We start from the raw sequence: 20,176 nt of genomic DNA, 5'->3' as shown, positions 1-20,176 counted from the left end.
ACAGCCGCGTATCAATGCTGATTTCTTTCGGTATCGACAGTTGATGCGATGGCTTGCAAAAGGTTGAATCAAAATAGAATTCTGCGAAAAGAGAGAATTATTGCAATCAATATTTTTTATTCTAATAAATAGAAGAGATACTCTCTTTTATGGTTTATTATAGCGTAGGACATTGAGGCGACCATATCAAATCATTACAATTTAATGTTTTCTTTAGCAGTACAATTATTTTCTTATTTATTTTGGCACTCTCGCTTTTTATTATTGTTTGGCTTGAACTATTCAAAAATTTACATGTGATTGTATATTTTTTTACTTGTGGAACCGTCGAAATCGTGTTTCTAGTTTTGTTTTTTTTTTTAATTTACCACCATCATTCATCCATTGTTTTTTGTTTTGGACTAATTTATTTACCTCATTTTGCTACGACGTAACTGCGGACAAGCGAGTCGGGATGGTTTTCATATTGATATACACATTATATTTGGCACTAAAACAATATTACGGTGGGGTTGATTTGGACAAAAATACATGTTACTTGGTTATTATTGATAGTAAAGCCTGATATTTGTTGGTCTGTGTGAACTTTTAAATTATGTTACTCGGCAATATTTCAAAATTAGTCTTTTTCCACAATAATGTTACGGGCCGATTTTTGTGTCCACATTTGGCCCGTGAGATTTTTTTTTTGCATAACCCTTTTAATCTCAGCCATTTTTCAGAAAAATAGATTTATTGGAATGACAAGAGGTTACTCTCTTTGAACTTTTTGTTTCGCAATATTTCCTATCTATATATATACATATATAGATATATAGACAGTGTCCTAAAACGGTTCCATGATAACTCCTCAAAATGACAATTCAACACACCTATAATAAGTGCTATAAAGTTTTGAAAAGAAATAGTTATAAATGTAACCTATTTAACTTAGTTTTTGTTTCATCACTTTTCATAACTTTGTGGCGTTGAGAGAACAATCCAGATTAACTCATTAATAGTAAACAGCTCGACCTACCTACGACAATACGTCACAAGTCGGTCTGGCACATTACGCCAACTCGCTAGAAGGTTCTAGCTTATCGCCTATGCGTAATAGCAGCGCCGCCGAAAGGTTCCGAAGGGCCCAGACTGAGCGAATGTCTCCGTTTTATTTGAGATTTCGCCTACCTACTGTTGCCGTCGACTGTACCGTATAAATAAGCCCGACGCAGCTAGTATTGAGTATTCAGTCTTCAGACAGTCAGCTCAGTACTACCGCGCTAGGAACCTTGACATCGCCCGCATTCCATAGCATTTTGCATAGTAAACGCGTAGATATTGTGATTGTAAAATTGATTTTTTAATTTAACAATAAACGCTGTAGCTGAGTTAAACGAGACTTTTATTTGTACACTAAGATAACTACAACTTTATAGCACTTTATAGAACCTATTTAACTTAGTTTTTGTTTCATCACTTTTCATAACTTTATAGCACTTTTTATATGTGTGCTGAATTGTCATTTTGATGAGTTATCCGGTCACCCAATTATGTATACATGATACATTAAAACTTAGCACCGTCAGATACTGAGGTTTTAGCTAGGACCAAGTGTCCCTATATATATACATTCTGAGGCTAAAAAGGTTACAGATATCAAAAGATTTATCAAATACACCTGGCGTTGAACAGTAGAAATATACAGAACCCACAGTATGGCAGTTATCATTTTTTTCATGATAGTTTGCGCCCGTAGTTCAGCGCCATAGTGTCTCGCAGGGTTTTAGCTCAGTCAAGGTGCTAGCTTAGCTGAGGCTAAGTGGGTTGGTTAAGCCTTGATGCTTTTATCCACAAGGATGAAGCATCCTCAATACGGCCTCAATTTGTAACAGACCTAATATTTAAGTATGCCGAAATAATCAGGTTGTTCATAGTTTTGTTATTTTTACCATGGATTCCAATTCGAAAAGTTTTTCAAAGATTACCAAAATTATTTATTACTTTTACAAACATGTGATGTATATAATAATTTAGTGGAACATAATTAAATAAGTACAATTTTTCAAAGAATTATAAAATAGAACACAGATATGATATTATAGCCTTTTTGTAACTAAACTCCAAGCAGTTGAACAAATCTACTGTTTCTGAGAAAGTATTACCAACTGCATACAATCTAGGTACAAGAGTATGTAATGTGAAAAACAACTTATTTATCCATAATTTTGATAAAAAATACTTAATCCACTTTATTAAGTATATAAACAAATACAAAACAGTAACTGGTTTCGGTTCAGCCAGAACCTTACGTATACATACGTATATGAAAATGAATACAGAATTACATAAAAGAGGGGGATCATCACACACAACTCTCATTTGGGGGATGTGTATTACCCGCTCTGGTGCGGGAGGGTTACAGAATTACAGAAAATTAGGAGACATAAAAGAGGGGGATCATCACACACAACTCTCATTTGGGGGATGTGTATTACCCCCTCCGGTGCGGAGGGTTACAGAATTACAGAAAATTAGGATACATAAAAGAGGGAGATAATCACACACAACTCTCATTTGGAGGATGTGTATTACCCCCTCCGGTGCGGGAGGGTTACAGAATTACAGAAAATTAAGATACATTAAAGAGGGAGATCATCACACACAACTCTCATTTGGGGGATGTGTATTACCCCCTCCGGTGCGGGAGGGTTACAGAATTACAGAAAATTAAGATACATAAAAGAGGGAGATAATCACACACAACTCTCATTTGGGGGATGTGTATTACCCTCTCCGGTGCGGGAGGGTTACAGAATTACAGAAAATTAGGAGACATAAAAGAGGGAGATAATCACACACAACTCTCATTTGGGGGATGTGTATTACCCCCTCCGGTGCGGAAGGGTTACAGAATTACAGAAAATTAGGAGACATAAAAGAGGGAGATAATTACACACAACTCTCATTTGGGGGATGTGTATTACCCCCTCCGATGTGGGAGGGTTGCCCAATAACCTAACCGAAATAACATAGTTTTTTCATCTTTTCATGACTTTATATCACTTTTCATCTGTCCTGTTATTGAATTTTCTGTTATTAAGACAATAATATGGGAACTGAAAAGGGTTCAAACCTTGATTACCAGTAAAAGAAAAACTTTTAGCTTAGGCTTATTTGAAAGAATCAATTTTTAAGATATGTGTATTGATTCATAGGGATCTTCACTATATTAGAAATATTGCCGTGTTAAACAAAAAAATTGTAATTTGGTCATTAATTTGTTATTTTCAGTTTATTTAAATAAATCATTATTTTTTACTAGATTTATCATGTCATTCATTATCTGTTCCATGAGCAATATTGTTTATCTATGGATTTCTTAAATGTTAAGTAATCATCATTATTTTGTTTATATTAATTATCGCCGATTCAATTTATTATTATAACTTGCTCAAATTTTCTTCATTCATTTTACCAATGGAAAACATTTATCTTTCTTTTAATGCATGTTTGTCATTCAAGTTGCATTCTCACCACTTTTACTTTTAATGTAACACATATTTTATTATTATTTTATTTTGTAGGATAACCGACACGTCGTCTGAACATAAGAATCCCAATCGATGTTGTAGTCTACTTTGTAGATGATTGTTAATTATTTGCACACATTTTTAAAAGAGTGTAAGTGCTAAGATATTCAGAGTTTTTTTTGATTTTCAGCACTATTAATAGATGTTTTTTTAGCAGGCTAGAACCCTGAGTTGCGAGTTTTTGTTCATTGGGCTTTCAGAAATAAGTTATTCACTTTTAGTATATAGACTTAATTCTTTTGGTTGATCAACTCATTTAGGTTTCTAATAAAATTTATGATTTATGGTAAATTCGAACAGCAACAACTTTCCGATATCAATCTCAAATGATTTGAGAATCTTAAATATTTTGCTTTTTGCCAAATTCACTTCTCTGTTACGTAAGCTAATTTCCCATGTGCAAAAGTTAGGATACTCGCAGTTAGAACTCCCTTTTGTCGAGTTATTTTTAGTGAAATATATCACATCTCATGGATAATAGCAACTTTTTACTTAACACGGATTAAGAGATTGTACAGAGACTGTCGATTTTAAGGGGAGTTACATATGACACTTGACGAAACAAGTTTATCCTACAAGTCTTATAGTTTCTAATAATACTTAACCTTCAACATGCCAAGATGCATAACATAAGGGGTCACTGATATACCCCCCTTTTTATTATTAGAAAGCTAGGTTTTTTTAAGAATATGACATGGCCAAATACCATCTGCCGTCAAGGACCTGGTCTTAGTGCCCCTGAAAGCTTTGCCTAGACCATCCCTTGTTAGTACAAAATAATAATATGGATTAACCCATAGAGCCTTTGATGTTTTGCAATGTATTTCTCTTAAGCAAACTCAAAATGCCGATTGCGCGGGAAATATTTTTGCATTATATTCGACTCCATGTTTCAAAATAAAATGCGGTTTTGAAATCGAAATGCAACCAAAAATATTTAATTTTTAAAGACTTACCGATGCTTTTTATTGTGTAAAATGTAATTATCACTTTCAACAAAACTAAAAACACATTTAATTAGACAAAGGTATTATAAAAGTTATTGTTACTTCACTTTTTTTCTTTTGGAATAAAAAAATATTTATTTATGTTAAGAATTATTTCAAATTTTTCGGGAACGTCTGTGGTAAACTTTTGTACGAAAACTGAAAGCGTGGTATTTTCTCTTACTAACACTGTTCATATCATATATCTCACCGTATCATATATCAATACAAAATGAGTTAGCCTGATATGCCTTTATGGGTTCGTTGTCAGGCTGGGAGAAATATCTCCCAAAAAGACTCTACGGGTGTTTGATGTCTGGGAGAAATATCTCCCAAAATTGCTCTAGGGGTTAAGAGATTGATGAAGAGTCTGTTGTTGAGCTCTATGGCATCTGGTATCGGCTGCCATGATTGATGTGGTGGAGTAGAGTGGAGTGAGAACCGTCCCGTGTCGCTTGTCCGCAGGTCGCAGTCCTTCCGCGTGAGCCGCTCACTGCGCTCGAGCCGCGCCAACGTCAGCTCGGGCTCGGCCACCCTGCTGGGGCCTCCTCCCCACCACCCCAACGCCGCTGCCGTTTCCGCGCACCCTTTGCTGCCTCTGCCCCCGGGATCCAACGGTTTGTCTCATTTCTCTATCACTTCACTCACTCACTCAATCACTTCATTCTACTTACTTCTTCTACTTCTTCTTCAAGCAAACAAGCCGTGGAATCCTCTCTCTATCTTTCTCTCTCTGCTAAAGATAATTCCATAACCTTGGCAAGATAACATCTTCCTAACTACTTTACAACTTTTTGCTAACTAAACTATATTGGACTTTTCCCTAACGAGTGGCGATATTTCCCCTGTTTCTACATAGTGCAGACAGGGAGGGGCACTTCTGTGATGTGTCAAAGAGACTTTGCAAAAGTTAAATAGCTTTGAGAAGCAATCCATAGAAGTTTCTGTAAGTAATATTTATTTTTAAATAATTGACGAATTATATGTGCCCACACCTCTTTGAGGGAATTTTATTTTTAATTTTCACATTTGTCTATGATCTCTGAGAGATCAATCTATACGTTGAATAAGATCCACTGTGTTTTATAATTTCCTGCATTAAGGCCTAGACCAGGATTGGGGAACCTGTTGCCTTACTCCTTCGTCCATGTTTCACGGCAATATGATTCCTATCGCACTCTAAATTAAGGACTCAAATTCATCCATATTTATATTTCATTTTCATGCTTTGTCTACTGCCGGTTTCTTTATAACCCAAAGACCCTCTAATCTTCCTATATATGTTTGCTCTTTAATTTATTTATTTAAAATGTGAATTTTTATTAGTTACAAACATTTTTTTTCACCCTTCCAATCATGAATGCACAATTTATTAGAAATTAGTTTTTATTTTATTATTTTGTGTGTAGAAGTAGTTAATTTATTTCATTTTGCTTTTTAAATTTAATGTACTTTTCGAAAATGCATCCTGATGTCTCGGAATATTATTTTGTGATCCATTATGTTTAATTATTTGTTTACATTTATTTAAATTGTACTCCATAAACATATTGTAATAATAATTATTAGTTGGGACAGCAACATTTATCTATGTCTCAATATAAAATAAACTATTTAAAACTTAATATCTACCATCTATACCTATCCTAGAACAGGCAATGTCTGGTGAGGTAGGTAGCATTATTATTGAAAGAAGAAAAAACACATTGGTGTCTGGCCTAAACTTCTGAGGAATGTTTTTGACTAGAAAAAAATTCTATCAAAAAGATCACAGTTTTCCGAAAGGATTAATTATTCTTGTACCGCTAATCTACAAAACAATCGAAATGACATTTTATGTAGTCCGGATTATCTAAAAAGTAAACAGATTTTGGATTTCAGTAGGGATTCAGAACTTCGGCTATAAAATTATTAAAAATATTAGAATACTTTGGTGTTCAGCAAGGATCCATTTGCGGTCCACTATTAAATAAAACTTCAAAAAATAACATGTTGGCGTGTTTCTCAGAAATTTGAAAGTAACATTGTCATCAAATGGCCAATCAGCTCCATTTTGTTTTTTCAACATTTGAAAGGTTCCCGTTAAATGCTGATTCTTAATAATATTTGAATGATTTGTATAGTGCCGTTTTTGTGCAAAATCACCTCAAGGGAGCTTATATAATACATTTAAAAATCGCTTCATGATCCGTTTCAGCTTTTGAACAAGTTGTGCTTTTCTGTTCATCGCAATTCTTCACAAACCTAGAATCGGCGTTTAATGGAGACCTTTTAAATGTCAAATAAACAAAATGGCGCTAATTGGCCATTTGATGAAATTATATTTACTGAAATTCTGAAACACCCCAACTTTAGTGTTTTATTGCCTACATTTTTGACGTCTTATTTTATGAAATACAACTATGGAGATTCAGTGTAATTAAGAGCAGAGGACTCAATCAATCAATGTTGTGATTCCAGCAATATCCCTGGAATGGGACCAGCAACCTCAGTATCTGGAGGCTTCTCTGATGATGAAGGGTTACACGGGGGAAGCAGCCAAGGAGGTCTTGGGGAGGAGGAGGTCGGAGGGGGCTCCTCGTCGCCTGCCCGCTACTCCTACGAGCTCTGCTGCCACGAGAGACCAGGTCTAGATCTACAACTTTCTCACTTTCATTTACCTACTTACATTTAAACAGTGTTTTCTTTTACATGAGGGTTACAATTTTATCTTGGTTTTTACCTTCAGAATGGGTTGGAACTCTTCAAGACACTGCTTCACACTTTCCTTTTCTTGGAAAGACCTTCCACAAGGTTTGCGTAAAGAAAACAAAAGTCCAGAATTATTTTTTTAACCTTTGTAATTTCTTGGGTCGGCTAGGTGATAAATTGACTGGCTTCCATTAATACTTATTGTTTGCTTTGCGCAGGTTACCGGATTAGTGACTCACGCGGAAGTCAACCATCACCCTATGGAGGATGCGTCTCCTCAGCGTCAGATGACGACACCGCTGGTAAGTGCCTGCTTTTACAATTTCTTTTCATGTTTAATTTTTAAATTTAGATAGTATCTAACTATAGTTGTGTCTTTTAGGCTTCTCCGGGGAGTACGTGGAGCCAATCGACCTCGCTGCACAGCACGGGCGCTCCCGAAGCTGCTCCGCCTCGGGAGGTTGTCGCCCACCTGCCCCCCTCAGGTGCCCACACCCCCACCCCCCCTGTTGTCCCCCCCCCCACCCCACCCACCAGCACTGGCCCCCCCTGTAGAGCCCGCAGTGCCAGCGCCCGCGACCTGCATGACTTCAGCTTCGATGACACTGGCCAGGCCAAGCGCACCCGCCGCCCCAAGACCGCCTCTCACTCTTCCCGCCTGGCCGATGCTTGCTCCTTCTTCATGCTGGAGGGGGAGCGTCGCATCGACTCGCCTGTCACCCGCTATGACGACAGCCACCGCATCCTCGCCAGCGCCACGGCATCCCGCAACCACTCCGTGGACCTCGATCGCAACACCTTCTGCCTTTTGCAACAACAGGTATTCTCTTCCAGTTACCCGGGCACGCTCAAGACCCGCCGTAAGGAGCCCTTTGTGGCGCTCGATCTCGGCGTGTCTCAGGACGATATCTCCCACGACAGCTACGAACTCATCGAGCGGTCCGACGACGAATGCTTCGACAACGTTGTGTACGATCGTTACAAAGGTTCCCACCACAATGTCAATACGAGGTCTTGTTCCTTAGATTCAGGTAATTACATTCCTTCGGATGATGATAACTCCAGTGCCCATTTAGGTTCCGATTATGAAACCCACCACCACCACCACGTTCCCAAGTCTAGAGTAATTAGCTACATTAAGTATAAGAGCGATAACGATATTCAGTTTGATCCATTTCTAATGGATGATCCCCGAGATTTACCCCGTGAAAAAATGTGTGTTAGGTCCGACGGTAGTTTTTATAAGGAAATTAAAAGAACCATGGGTTCCCGGGCATCGAGCCAGGAATCCAAAAGTGATATTTACGATTCTAAGATATCTAAAAGTAGCGGTGATTCCAGCAAAAAGTCAAAAGATAGCGTTTATCACACTGACAGTAAGAAATCTAGAGAAACTATTAAAAGCAAGAGCTCCGATAGGTCTGGCGGTTCGCGAACATCTAGTCAAGAATCAAAATCTGACTATCACGAATTCAAAAAGAATGATTATAATATAGAGTCGGAGCCAAAAATCAGAAGAGTGATCACTCCCTTGTATGATATTAACACTAAGAGTCTACCTCCTGAACCCATTTCTCGCACTTCCAGTCAGGAGTCAAAGAGTGAATACTACGACACTCACGATACGCAAGCTAACTTTGTCGTCGCGGAAGACACTTCCCCCGATGACATTAAATCCAGGCAGGTCAAGTCTCATGAAAGCCTTATGATGGAATTAAATACTAAATGTGCCAAATCCAACTTCTACGATATCCAAAATCCCTATTCCACCTTCCCCAGTAACGTAAGACACAAGGAACCCTCCCACGTTCATTCCATAAGCCTACAAAATGTTGAAACAGAACAGAATCTTCGTACTTATGCAAAAATAGCTGAAGAAAAACTCTCACCTGCCAAAGTGATCTCTCCCAAAGAACAGGATAAAAAATATCAAAACACAACTCACATCTGGCCTGAGCAAATAGCTGGCATTAACACGGAGATAGACAGCAATAGAAGTGCTAAGGTTCTTGCATATCAGAGGCAGAGATCTTCTGATTCAGAAAATATATTCAGCTTTGACAAAGAGAAGATAGAGTCTATGACAAGCTCCCACCGAGATAACGGCCTCATGGTGTTAACAGACTCTTCCAAAGACTCTGATGTTCCAATGCCAAGCAAGCTTCCTGCTATGGACAGCATCGAATATGCCAAGTCAAGGTCACACAATTCAGTGCTGCAATCTGAATTTGATAAAACCAATACTTCCGATCTGTTGTTGTTTGGTAAGTTGAACTCCAAAAAGGATACGAGAAAAGAAGAACTTATTGCTAAAACACACTTTGATGAGTATAATCCTAAAGTCATTCTTGATACTAGCTCCAGTAGCCGGATTTGCGATGCCCAGATGACCTATACGCACGCTACAGTTGAGAGGACCAAGAGTGATCCGAATAGTCTGGCTAACCGGCAGAGATTATGTTCCACCTCCCGTCGACATGTTCTGATGCACCAGAAATCCATAGATTTAACTCCGGCTGATTCAAGTGATGAAGAATACATCTTCCGACAGATTCCCAGCGCACCACCTCTTTCGTACAAATTTAGCCATTTTGAAATGCCTCATTTGGAAATGGGAAGACCAGGCCAAGAGATTTTAAAAACAGGCTTTGATCTGCCCAAAAATTACTTCAAAGAATTTGATGACCTGAAAGCAGGCTTCAATAAAGATTACAAAAAGTCTCCCGTTGAACCTGAAAAAGATTACGATATTCCGTATGTTCTTCACAAGATCCATGTTATGAATGGAACTGCCCCCACACCCACAACAGGAAGACCAACTATACATTTGGACACAGGATTCATCAAAAATCAGAATGGAAAATACGGAAACAACGGATCACGTTGCCACCATCATCCTCCAAGGTCACCTAAATCTCCAAAATCACCCAAGTCCCCTAAATCTCCCAAGTCGCCGAAATCCCCCAAGTCCCCCAAATCACCAAAGTCACCCAAATCTCCCAAGAATATGTCTGAACTCCTTATTGCAAATGTTCATTCAGCTTTCCTGGATGTTGAACCACCCGGATTTCTTTTCACACAAAATATTGACTTATCTAAAATTGACCCGGTTACTTTAGAAGTAGATAAAAATGCAACTTCAATCCACCACATGTCAAGCCCTAAACGAGATATTACCAAGTCTATGGATCCAGCACTTTTGGAAACACTCAACTCCAAACTCAGCCAAATTGAAAGTGATTCAGCCACAAGTTCTAAAACAGAAAGCATTCCTGACAAAATGAAGTTTAAAATCCACATAGATCCAAAATCAAATATCAATACTACAGCCAATAAAGACCCAGCAGCTATGACTACTATAGAGAAACTGAAAGCTGATGCCAAAAGACAAGAGAAACCAATTCCACCAAAGAGAGTCATCAAACCTAGGATGACACCAAAGAAAGGAAGTTCCTTAAAACCAAAGGGTAAACCCAAAACACGCATCACTTCCTTTTCATCAGATGATGAAAGCCTGGATTCTGATGATGTATTTGGTTCAGCAGAAGCAACTCCGACCAAATTGGAATTTTCACCTCCTCAGTCTAGAAAAGATATGGAACCAATTCTGCAGCTGGAATATGACAAGATAACATCTGGAGCCTGGCACAGAGGACAAACTATGAGTTCTACTGAGATTGAAGGTTCCCCCCCGCAGTGTCGGAGACTGGTAGAATTGGAAGCTAAATACACCCCACAAATACTAGATCCTAATTTTGGAAATGCAACTGAACTGCGGAGGATTTCTGAACGTTCTATTTCAATTCCCAGTTCCGAAGATGATATCATTATTAAAAAATGTGAACCTTCAAAAACGGAGGTGAATGAAAAGGAACACACAACATGGGAATATCACCTAACTGAGAACATTCCCTCACCCATCCTCGAAAGCTGTGAATTCCTCAAGTCCGATGGAGAAGATGACTTGAACGATAAAGAAGTAGCGAGAATGATAGCAGACGATGTTGAGTATCATCTCAAGATAATAGAAGAACCTAAAAACAATGAATCTGACGAAGCCAAACTTCAAGCGGAAAAGACTGCCAACGAACTTCAAATTGCAAGAGATAAACTACGAGATGAACTAATATCGCCCATGCTCCGCACTAAAGGGGGCACTCCAATACTTTTCGCTCATGCACGACTGAACCTTTCCGAGGGTTCTGTTTTATCCCTTCAGAGACAGAAAGCTACCCAGGATTCACCCACCGCAGGGAGGCGAGCCAAGAGTCTCGACACGCCCGTTATATCTGTCCACAGACTACCAGCTGTCAATGCCTTTTCTTCCAAAGACGACACAGTGGAAAGTGTCGATGAAGAAGACCTCTTAGAGAGAACCCTCGTAGAAGAAAAGTCTACTACTATTGAAGAAGATTTTAGAAGTAACAGTATCCATGTAATTGAGGAAATAGATGATGAAGTAGCTCCTACCAAAAAGCTTAAAGAATTGGAAAACATTACCATAGATAGTGAAGAAATGGCTCTTCTAGAGTGCCTGACTGAATTTAGAAGACCAAGATCATTTAAAAGGAAGCAAGATGTTGGAAAAGTGAAGGGAAAATCTCCTAACAGATCACCCACATCCAAGTCTCCATCGCGATCTCCATGCTCCTCTCTCAACTCTCCCAGAGACAGTATTAGGAAGTTTTCAGACTTAAGTGAAAATGACCAAATTGTCCCAGATATGGAGAGAATCAAAAACAAAAAGGAAAAGAAAAAACCAGCAACCAAAGAAAAGGTGGCGGACAAAAAGATCAATGATGAAGATTTTCAAAGTATTTCGCCCCCAAAAACATTTCAAAATAAATCACCTGAACATCATCAGAAAGGTCTGCCACCAAAAGGCAAGTCTTTGGATAAAACAGAGTCTAAGAAACCCAAATCTCAAATGTTGCAAACTCAAAAATCTTTGCCATCCACACTCAAAGATAGACCTGATTTCCTGACTGTTCCTTCATTAGATATCAAACGCACAAAGAGTCAGGAGCTAGAGCAGGTCAAGAAATCTAGCTCCAAAGAGAAATCTAAATCAATAGAAAAGATGGAATTAAAACGTAGCAACAGCAAAGAAAGAACCAAATCTCAAGATGAAAGTGACACTGAAATAGCTAAAAGGAAAGAAAAACAACAGATGCTCTTTGAAGCAGCTTTAAAACAAACCAAAACTCTAGTCAGTCCCGTGAAGGACTCTCTGCCGCCATTTCCAGCCCCTGAAGACAAGATTGTGGTTAAAACTGAAGGAGATAAGATTATCATTGAGACTGAAATAAAGAGCAAGGTTGAGGATCATGTATTTATTGCCAAGTCTCCTAAGAAACTGGACAACACTTTGGGTGGCATTATCACCAGGAGTTTTGAAGAACAAAAGAATAACGCCAAAGCTGGAAAGGGTTACAAAAGTTTTGACGATAAAAGCAAGTCTTTTGAAGATTATAAGAAAGAAGAAATAGAAGCTCTACAAAAATCGCCCAAAACTTTGTCACGGAAACAGGAACTCAAACAGCAGATCGAAGGCAGAGTTGTTCACAAGAATATCAAATCAAAAAGTCTGGAAAGGAACGTAGATTACCACATGCCCATAGAAGCAAAGTCTAAAAGCCTCGACCGAAACTTTGAAATGCCCGATGACGCTTATCAGGATTCATCGTCGGATTACAATCAGGACACAACGGCTGATGTACATTACCGCAACACGGAAACAGAGGAAGTTCAGGATTTTTTGATAAACAATAGGAAATACGGTGTCAGATCACCTAAGTGTCGATCACCCATAAAATCAACTGATAGTGAGAAGTCTGACAGGGAAGAAAGAGTTGTATTACAGGGAACAAGCTTAGACATTTGGCTATCGGTTGATGAGGAAAAACGCAATGATAAGCCAGTCAAGTCAAAAGGAACAGAAACACCAAAGGAATACTATGGCAAGTCTTACAATGAGTGTGTCTCTCCTCAGCCTTTCTTCGATGATACTCAAAACATAATTTTGGAACGCAGGCAAATGGATATGATCAACAAACAACGGCAGCTTTCAGAATCCTCTGATAAATCTAAAACGGAGGTTGATGTGGCCACTGAAGATAGCGACATTTCTAAAACAGTTAATATTGCTGAACAGTCCCCAAATGGAGGGAACGTTTCGATGGCCAGAATAATCAGCGAAGAGGAATCTCTCACTGAAGTCAGCGAGTTAAAAATATCAGATGACAATAGTCCTTATGTGGTGCCCATGCAGTTTGTTGATACGGAGAGCTCCTCAGAAACGCAAGACATAGAGTCTTTGCCTAGGCAGGTTACCAGGAAAATATCAGACTCTGCTAAACTGAAGTATCTCAACTACACGGAACTGGAATCGAGTCAGGATACTTGCAGTTCTAATGAACCTCTGCCACAAAAATCTGTTGAGAAACAAAGCACCCTGGAAGATGCAAGTTTGGCAGAGTTCTTAAAGAATGAGTCCTCTGTCCAAGTTCCTCCAGAATCTGATGTGGAAACAGATCCTTATAAAACTACTAGAAAAGATCCTGCTGGCATTGATTTGTCATTGAAATGGAAAAATAAAATCATTGTAACACCTCCACAAGAGAACAGTCCCACGGTGGAGAGTATTGCTCTCTTTGGAATCAAATCCAGTAAACTGTCTGATGATCCGGAGTATGATTATGCCGAGCAAAGATCACCCGATGCAAACCTTCTTAATACTGCCTCAAAACGAGGTGATCTCCTAAAGGCCCAAGATAGGTCTAGGAGCTCAGAATCTACATCATGGACCAGCATAGAAAAAGATCTAAGCCCTTCTAGTACCAACAGAGATATCAAAGGTAGTTCTATAGACGACGAGTCCAGCGTCAGTTGTTTAATAGCCAGGCCTCTTGGCATTTCCCAAGATACGGGTTCCTTGCATAAGAAAGACAAACCAATTAAACCTGACGAGTTGAAATTGTCTGTCGATTATAGCGATGAAAACCTCAAAAGGATATTTTCTAGTGAAACTTCCAAAACTCCATCTCCCTCCCCTTCCCTCACGGATTTTGGCGCAGGTGATGGTCCACGGAGCCCTAGAATAGTCAGATCATCACCTACACCGACTCTGGAAAAGCAAGGTCAGGTAGATTCTCAGAAAGCGCCTTCTGATTCAGATTCCAGCTCTGAAAGTCATCACAAAATCACTGAAACTATGCGGCAGCCACCAGACAGAAAACCATGCCTAGATAAAGTAGATAAGGTTGTTGAAGACTCCGAATCCAGTTTGTCAGGAGCATATAAAAAGGAGACGTTTACCAGCACCACCAAACCTGCCAACACTTCCAAAATATCCATTACGGTATCACAGGACGACCAGACTCAGCAAGTTAATATTGACGATAACATTACAGATTCCAAACCGGTTATTAAAGATGTAGTCAGAAAGAGATCACTGAAAGATGCTGATCAGAAAAGTTCTTCCAAGTCCAGTCTGGAAACAACCTCCAAAGGATCTCTTAGTGTGGAGGACTCCAAACCTAGGAACAGGAAAGGTAGATTGAGAGATGACCAAAAGAGTTCTTCCAAGTCAAGTGTAGAGTCAAGAAGCTCTCTGAGTGTGGAATCAAGAGGCTCCTTTGAAACCGAATCCAGTTCTGGTTCTTTAGGGGCTGCGTATAGGCGAGGAGACGCTGAGAAAGAAATCAAACCAACGTGGAGACCTTTCTTGGTTGGTTCAGGCAGTGAAGGAAGTTCCAGCATGGAAGAAGGGTGGATCCCTCCTGATGCAGATGGCTATGATGCTACCTCTTTCAACAAGGAAGCGTATGACTTCACTAACCAGCGAGCCATTGATGAATTCCAAACCTTTTCTTCAATGAAAAACCCATCACTCTCAGCTGGTACTAGTAAAGATTCCACTGAAGCCGATTTTACCGATGACTTGAGTGATTTTCCAGTAAATTTCAATTTTCCTTCATCCAGCGGTTCTATGAGTGGAAGTACACCCGATTTAGTCGTAAATTATGGGGGCACATTTGCTGTATCCAGAACATTGTCACGCATATCTGAGCGAAGCACAAACTCTGAAAAGTCTAGCGGAGATGATGATTCTACAAAAGCAACATCTCATTCTGAAAGTCTAAATGATGAATCTGTAGTTTCTAGTGACCACCAAGCCAGCCTGAGCTCCGATCCTCCCAGCCATACGAACTTGGCTTACATATCAGACACGGATCGCAGAACATCTGCAGAAATGCCTGATATACCCATCGATCAAGGATTAGCCGATAAAATATACGAAATGTACACAAGCCAAAATGGCGACTCCAAAAATCGCTTCACTGTTGAGCGTGTCAATGAAGGTATTTATTTCCAAACCCTACATGAAACAAAAGAAAAATGTGCAGAGAAAAAGGACCCACCAAAGTCATTATTGGATAGTAACAACACCAGTAGTCAGGAATCTGAAGATTGGCCCTTGCCTGAGTTGCCCCCAAAAGATGCACCCACCCCTCATCCGACACAACTACCTCAAAGGAAACTGTCCACTGATATGAAGAACTCTAAAGTATTTTGGAAAACTCAACCTTTGAAGTCTGTTGATTCCGAAGGATGGCCTTCTCCCCCTTCCAGTTTGTTGGAAACTCCCATTGTGGAAAACATCCAAACATATTTTGTGGATAATAAAAGGGAAGAGGCCGACAAGGTTCTGCTTACCGATTCCAACACGGACCAAAATACAATCGAAGGCCACCACGAGTCTGATGATGAAAATAATACTCTTAATAATGAAGATGACTTTTACAAAGACGACGATCATGATATAAAAGATGATGTATTTGGTTCCAAAGACAATTCCTCAGAAGGATTCATAGACGACAATGTCAAAGTCAACACTGTGAGTAAATCAGTTGAAATGAGGGAAGCCGCAGATGCCAAGCAACAGAAATTGTCTAAACCCATTTCTTATGAAGAAACCAGCTACATGATTGACCCTTTGAATCTCAATGAAGATGATTCTTGTCTAAAGACTGGCATTGCTCCTAGTTATGATCAGTCCTGTTTGGAGCACACTGTCAGCTCTGCCAGCTGCTTGAGAGGTTTTGATATTGGAGCCTGTTGCTCGCAAAACCACATGAAAACACAGAACTCAGAAGCTAGGGATCAAAAGGTGATTGTTGCCCAACCAACCCGTTCTCCACAAAACCAGAGCCCTGTCTCCGAAGATGATATCTATTTCAACGATGAAGTATTTAGCATTACTAAATCAGGGGCATCTCCCGAAACTGAGAAATCACTCCATCCGTTTGTCTCTCACAAGTATTCTCACGGATCTAATAATTCCGATACTTCTATCGACGATATGTTGTCGCAAAATACCATTGAGGAACTTCCAGGTTCCAGGTTAAGTGTCACTTCCCACAAGCATTGCAGTCATAGTAGTCACTCTGAAGAAGAAACCAGTTCCTTGGGAACAGACTTGGACGGAACAGTTAAAATGGGTGTTCAGCCTAAGAAATGTACGCACAGTTCGCATTCTGAGGACACTTCCATCGGATTAAGTATTTCAGAATGGTCAACTGGTACCAACACTGTGAGACAGTATGCCAATCTGTCAGCTTCTGAGAGCTTGTCCGGTGTTTCCAACCTGTCTGGGGCTAAAAGTGAAAAGTCTACCAACAAGAGTAGTGATTTCTCTTCTAATCTTAGTTGCAATAACAAGTCAACAGATAACGGCAAGTTTATAATGCAATCTAACAACAAAAGCAGTTCTGACAACTTGTCTTATGATATCAATAATTACGACAAATTGTGTAATTCGGAAACGCATTCCATATCGAATAAGAAACAGCCGGCAAACGATAATTCCAGCTCCGGAACTAAGAGTGATAGCACCTTGACTCTGGCTCAGTCCATATCGGAGTGGTCGGCTAGCACTAGCAATACTTTGGTAGCCACAACTGTAGAACCACTCGATGCCAGCAAACATCCTGAGGTGGATAATGCAGAGCCAGCCAGAGTTCACATATCTTCCAAGAAAGGTAGTCAATCACTGTCCCACATTGAAAAGAGTATCGACCATCTTGTTAATGAACCACTCAGAGTCAAAACCTCAATGTCAAAAAGACCCATGGATATTCGGTACTATTCTCAAAGTGAAAGCGATAAATCCAGTAAATCGGATAAGTCAAGTTCCAGTGCAAACTCTAGTGATAAGAAACCCAAACCTCCCGCAGTACCAGAGAAGCCATTGAACCTTCGTAATATGAAAGCTTCTCCTTATGGGAAATCTTTCGACAGACCTTTGAAGATTTCTCCCAAGAGTCTCAGTTGTGAGGAAAGAGCTAATGCCAAAGAAGTGACCACCTTCAGCCAACGCTGCCAGAGTGAAGACAGTGCGGTTGTAGATCAGTACAACTTAGCTTCTCCGCTGGGGGAATTCTCAGGGCGAGCAGAATCTAAGCTTTACAGCCAAGAGGAAAAGTTATCATTGAGGTACCAGAGCCAAGACTTTGCCAACTTCCATGATAACAATCAAAAGGTTTTCATTCCACCAGAATATAAGCCTCTGACTAAGCATTCTAGTTACGATGACAAGACGCTCTCTAGACATCAGATCAGAGAATATAAGTCTTCCCAGCATCACAGAATCAAAACTAAGAGTAGATCGTTCCATGAACACTTCCTCATATCACCAGAAGGGGCAGGGCTACCTCTGGAAGTCACTCACCATTTGACTAAAGAGAATGTAACAAATCTTCCAGAAAACTTGCAAGCTGTGGACAGAGCTACTAAAACTCCTATAAAACTGTCTAAATGCTCTCCGTACTATTCTAGTAGCTTAAGCTCTGAATCTCCTCCAATTCAAACATCGAAGGTCACAGCCAAGAAGTCTGTTCTAGTCCGGAACTTATCCATGAAGAGTCCACCCAGTGGGAATGATACCGATAGCTCACTTGATCTGATGCACGATCCTAAAGAAAGAATCAGGAACTACCGGAGAAGGCGTCAAGTCTCGGCCAAAAAGAATAATAAGTTAGATAAAGACAAATATGAGATGAAAGATCGAGATGGTTGTATGCATGATCTGATGGAGGAAGACACTCCCAAGAGTCAGAACTCTTCGGAAGGAGACAGGACTTCGCATTCTGAAAGGTGTCAGATAGGAAGAAAGGGAGCTGAAAGTTCTGAGTGCTCCGAAGGCTACATTCCAGAGTTTGAATCAGGCTCTTCAGAATTATCCAAAACAGACTATCAGGAGTGTCAGAGGACTATTGAATTTGAAGACAACCAAGATGGTTACGATGATCTTTATGCTAAAATCCCCAACATTGGGTTTGACGAACCGTATCCGCAGTTTGACGACCAAGATAGAAGATTCAGAGATTTGGATGATAATTTCCCCCACATAACGGAAACCTTTAACCCTGGGTTCGAGGGTTTCGGGGTTTCGGCTGATGAAGATGAGATGGGCTACCCGAGGTTTGACAGGCTGGGTCGTTTGAGGCATCCTTATTTAGACAGTGAAGATCGCAACACGAACGTTCCGTACCCGGCACCTCCAGATGGACCAGACAGATGCGACGACGTATATAGAGATGGGTATCGTAGTGGAGGAAGTAAACGATCTTCTGTCAAGAAGAAATCGGGAAAGAACGCTTACATGAGTAGCCCTCCACCAGAATCATCGTCTTATCAAATGGAATCTTCATTGCACTATCCACAGGAACAATGCTCACCGACCGAGCTTCCTAGAAGAAAATCCCACGACTTTGAAGACGACGAGGAAGACAATAACGAAGACGCTCCGTACCACTTGGACTCCTTCGTTTACACGGCAACCACGATAAAGAAAGCCCCCTCATCCAAAAGTGGAAAACGTATGTTCACTCGCGAAGACTCCATTTCGGCTTTTGCTGGCTATGACAGCCCGTCTGATTCCAGACTGGGCTACGATCAACTCGGCAACCGTAGCAACTTCCCAGAGAGCTACGAATACAGCTCTTCCGGGATGTTCAAAATGCAAGAAGTATACCCGCAATACGACGATACGTATGCCCTACCGCAAGAAGCTAATCCTTACTACGGAACCGGGGAGCGTGGTCCCATGGAACTTCCTCAAGAAGTGGACGAATATGATGATGATTCAAACCAAGACCCTAATTCTCTTCCTGATATGACTCGATTTGCAGTGAGGCCCAATTACACTTCTGAGCCAAGTTTCGAAGGTTCGGAACACAGTTTCGATGTGTCGACTATCCCGCCTCCTCTATTTTCCGAAGAAGAGGACGAGGTACAGAATTAAGACCAATAAAATCGGAGCAGTTTTAAATAAATTAGTAACATCGCACAAAATTATAATTCAACACCGCTGATCGTTCAAATAAATTTTTTATCGTTATTGTATTTGTCACTTTTGGTGAAATTTCGGGCCCATGCGGACTGTTAAAAAAAAAGTTTCTCTCTTCTTTAGTCTTCTTGAAGCGTTAAGAAATGATCTTTTCAATGTTTGTGATTTGCACAAATTCATTATTATTAATTTAGATTAGCAATATTTTTCGCAATACCCACATGACCTGACCCCATTTTTAGATTTTAATTATAGACACTTAGAAAATATATTACGTACATTCACTAGAAATTAATTATTTTTAACGACATTTTCAGTATTACGAAGTAATTTCGCTTAATGCCAAAGTTTTTATGACAATAGGAAAAATAATAATGTTGCCATATTATAATTTAATATTTTCACTAGGTAGGTACCATTATCAATTTTTTTCTTTGCTTGTTTTAAATGTGGAATTCATTTAGTCTTCCATTTTAGTTATTTGATATAAAAAAGTATATTTATTTTAATAAATTAGTACACAAAATATAAACAAAGGTATTTGTTTTTCAAATACAATAATTTTATTTCTAGTT

The 20,176-nt window shown here is 39.6% G+C and overlaps 1 protein-coding gene across 1 annotated transcript in view; it reads left to right on the top strand.

The window, feature by feature from the left end:
- LOC149411061 (uncharacterized) overlaps positions 1–19,858 on the top strand; it is a 57,825-nt gene extending 37,967 nt beyond the window's left edge. The window contains exons 11-14 of the mRNA XM_089647633.1: positions 5,024–5,175; positions 7,019–7,185; positions 7,468–7,551; positions 7,632–19,858. Of these exons, the coding sequence (XP_089503759.1) occupies positions 5,024–5,175; positions 7,019–7,185; positions 7,468–7,551; positions 7,632–19,556 (12,328 nt within the window). The 3' untranslated portion in view covers positions 19,557–19,858. The remainder of the gene's footprint in view (positions 1–5,023; positions 5,176–7,018; positions 7,186–7,467; positions 7,552–7,631) is intronic.
- Positions 19,859–20,176: the final 318 nt, after the last annotated feature.

This window comes from Hesperophylax consimilis, chromosome 26, assembly GCF_061612785.1.
Source record: "Hesperophylax consimilis isolate HC1 chromosome 26, BYU_Hcon_1.0, whole genome shotgun sequence".
NCBI lineage: Eukaryota > Metazoa > Arthropoda > Insecta > Trichoptera > Limnephilidae > Hesperophylax > Hesperophylax consimilis.
This window is presented reverse-complemented; position numbering and strand designations above follow the sequence as displayed.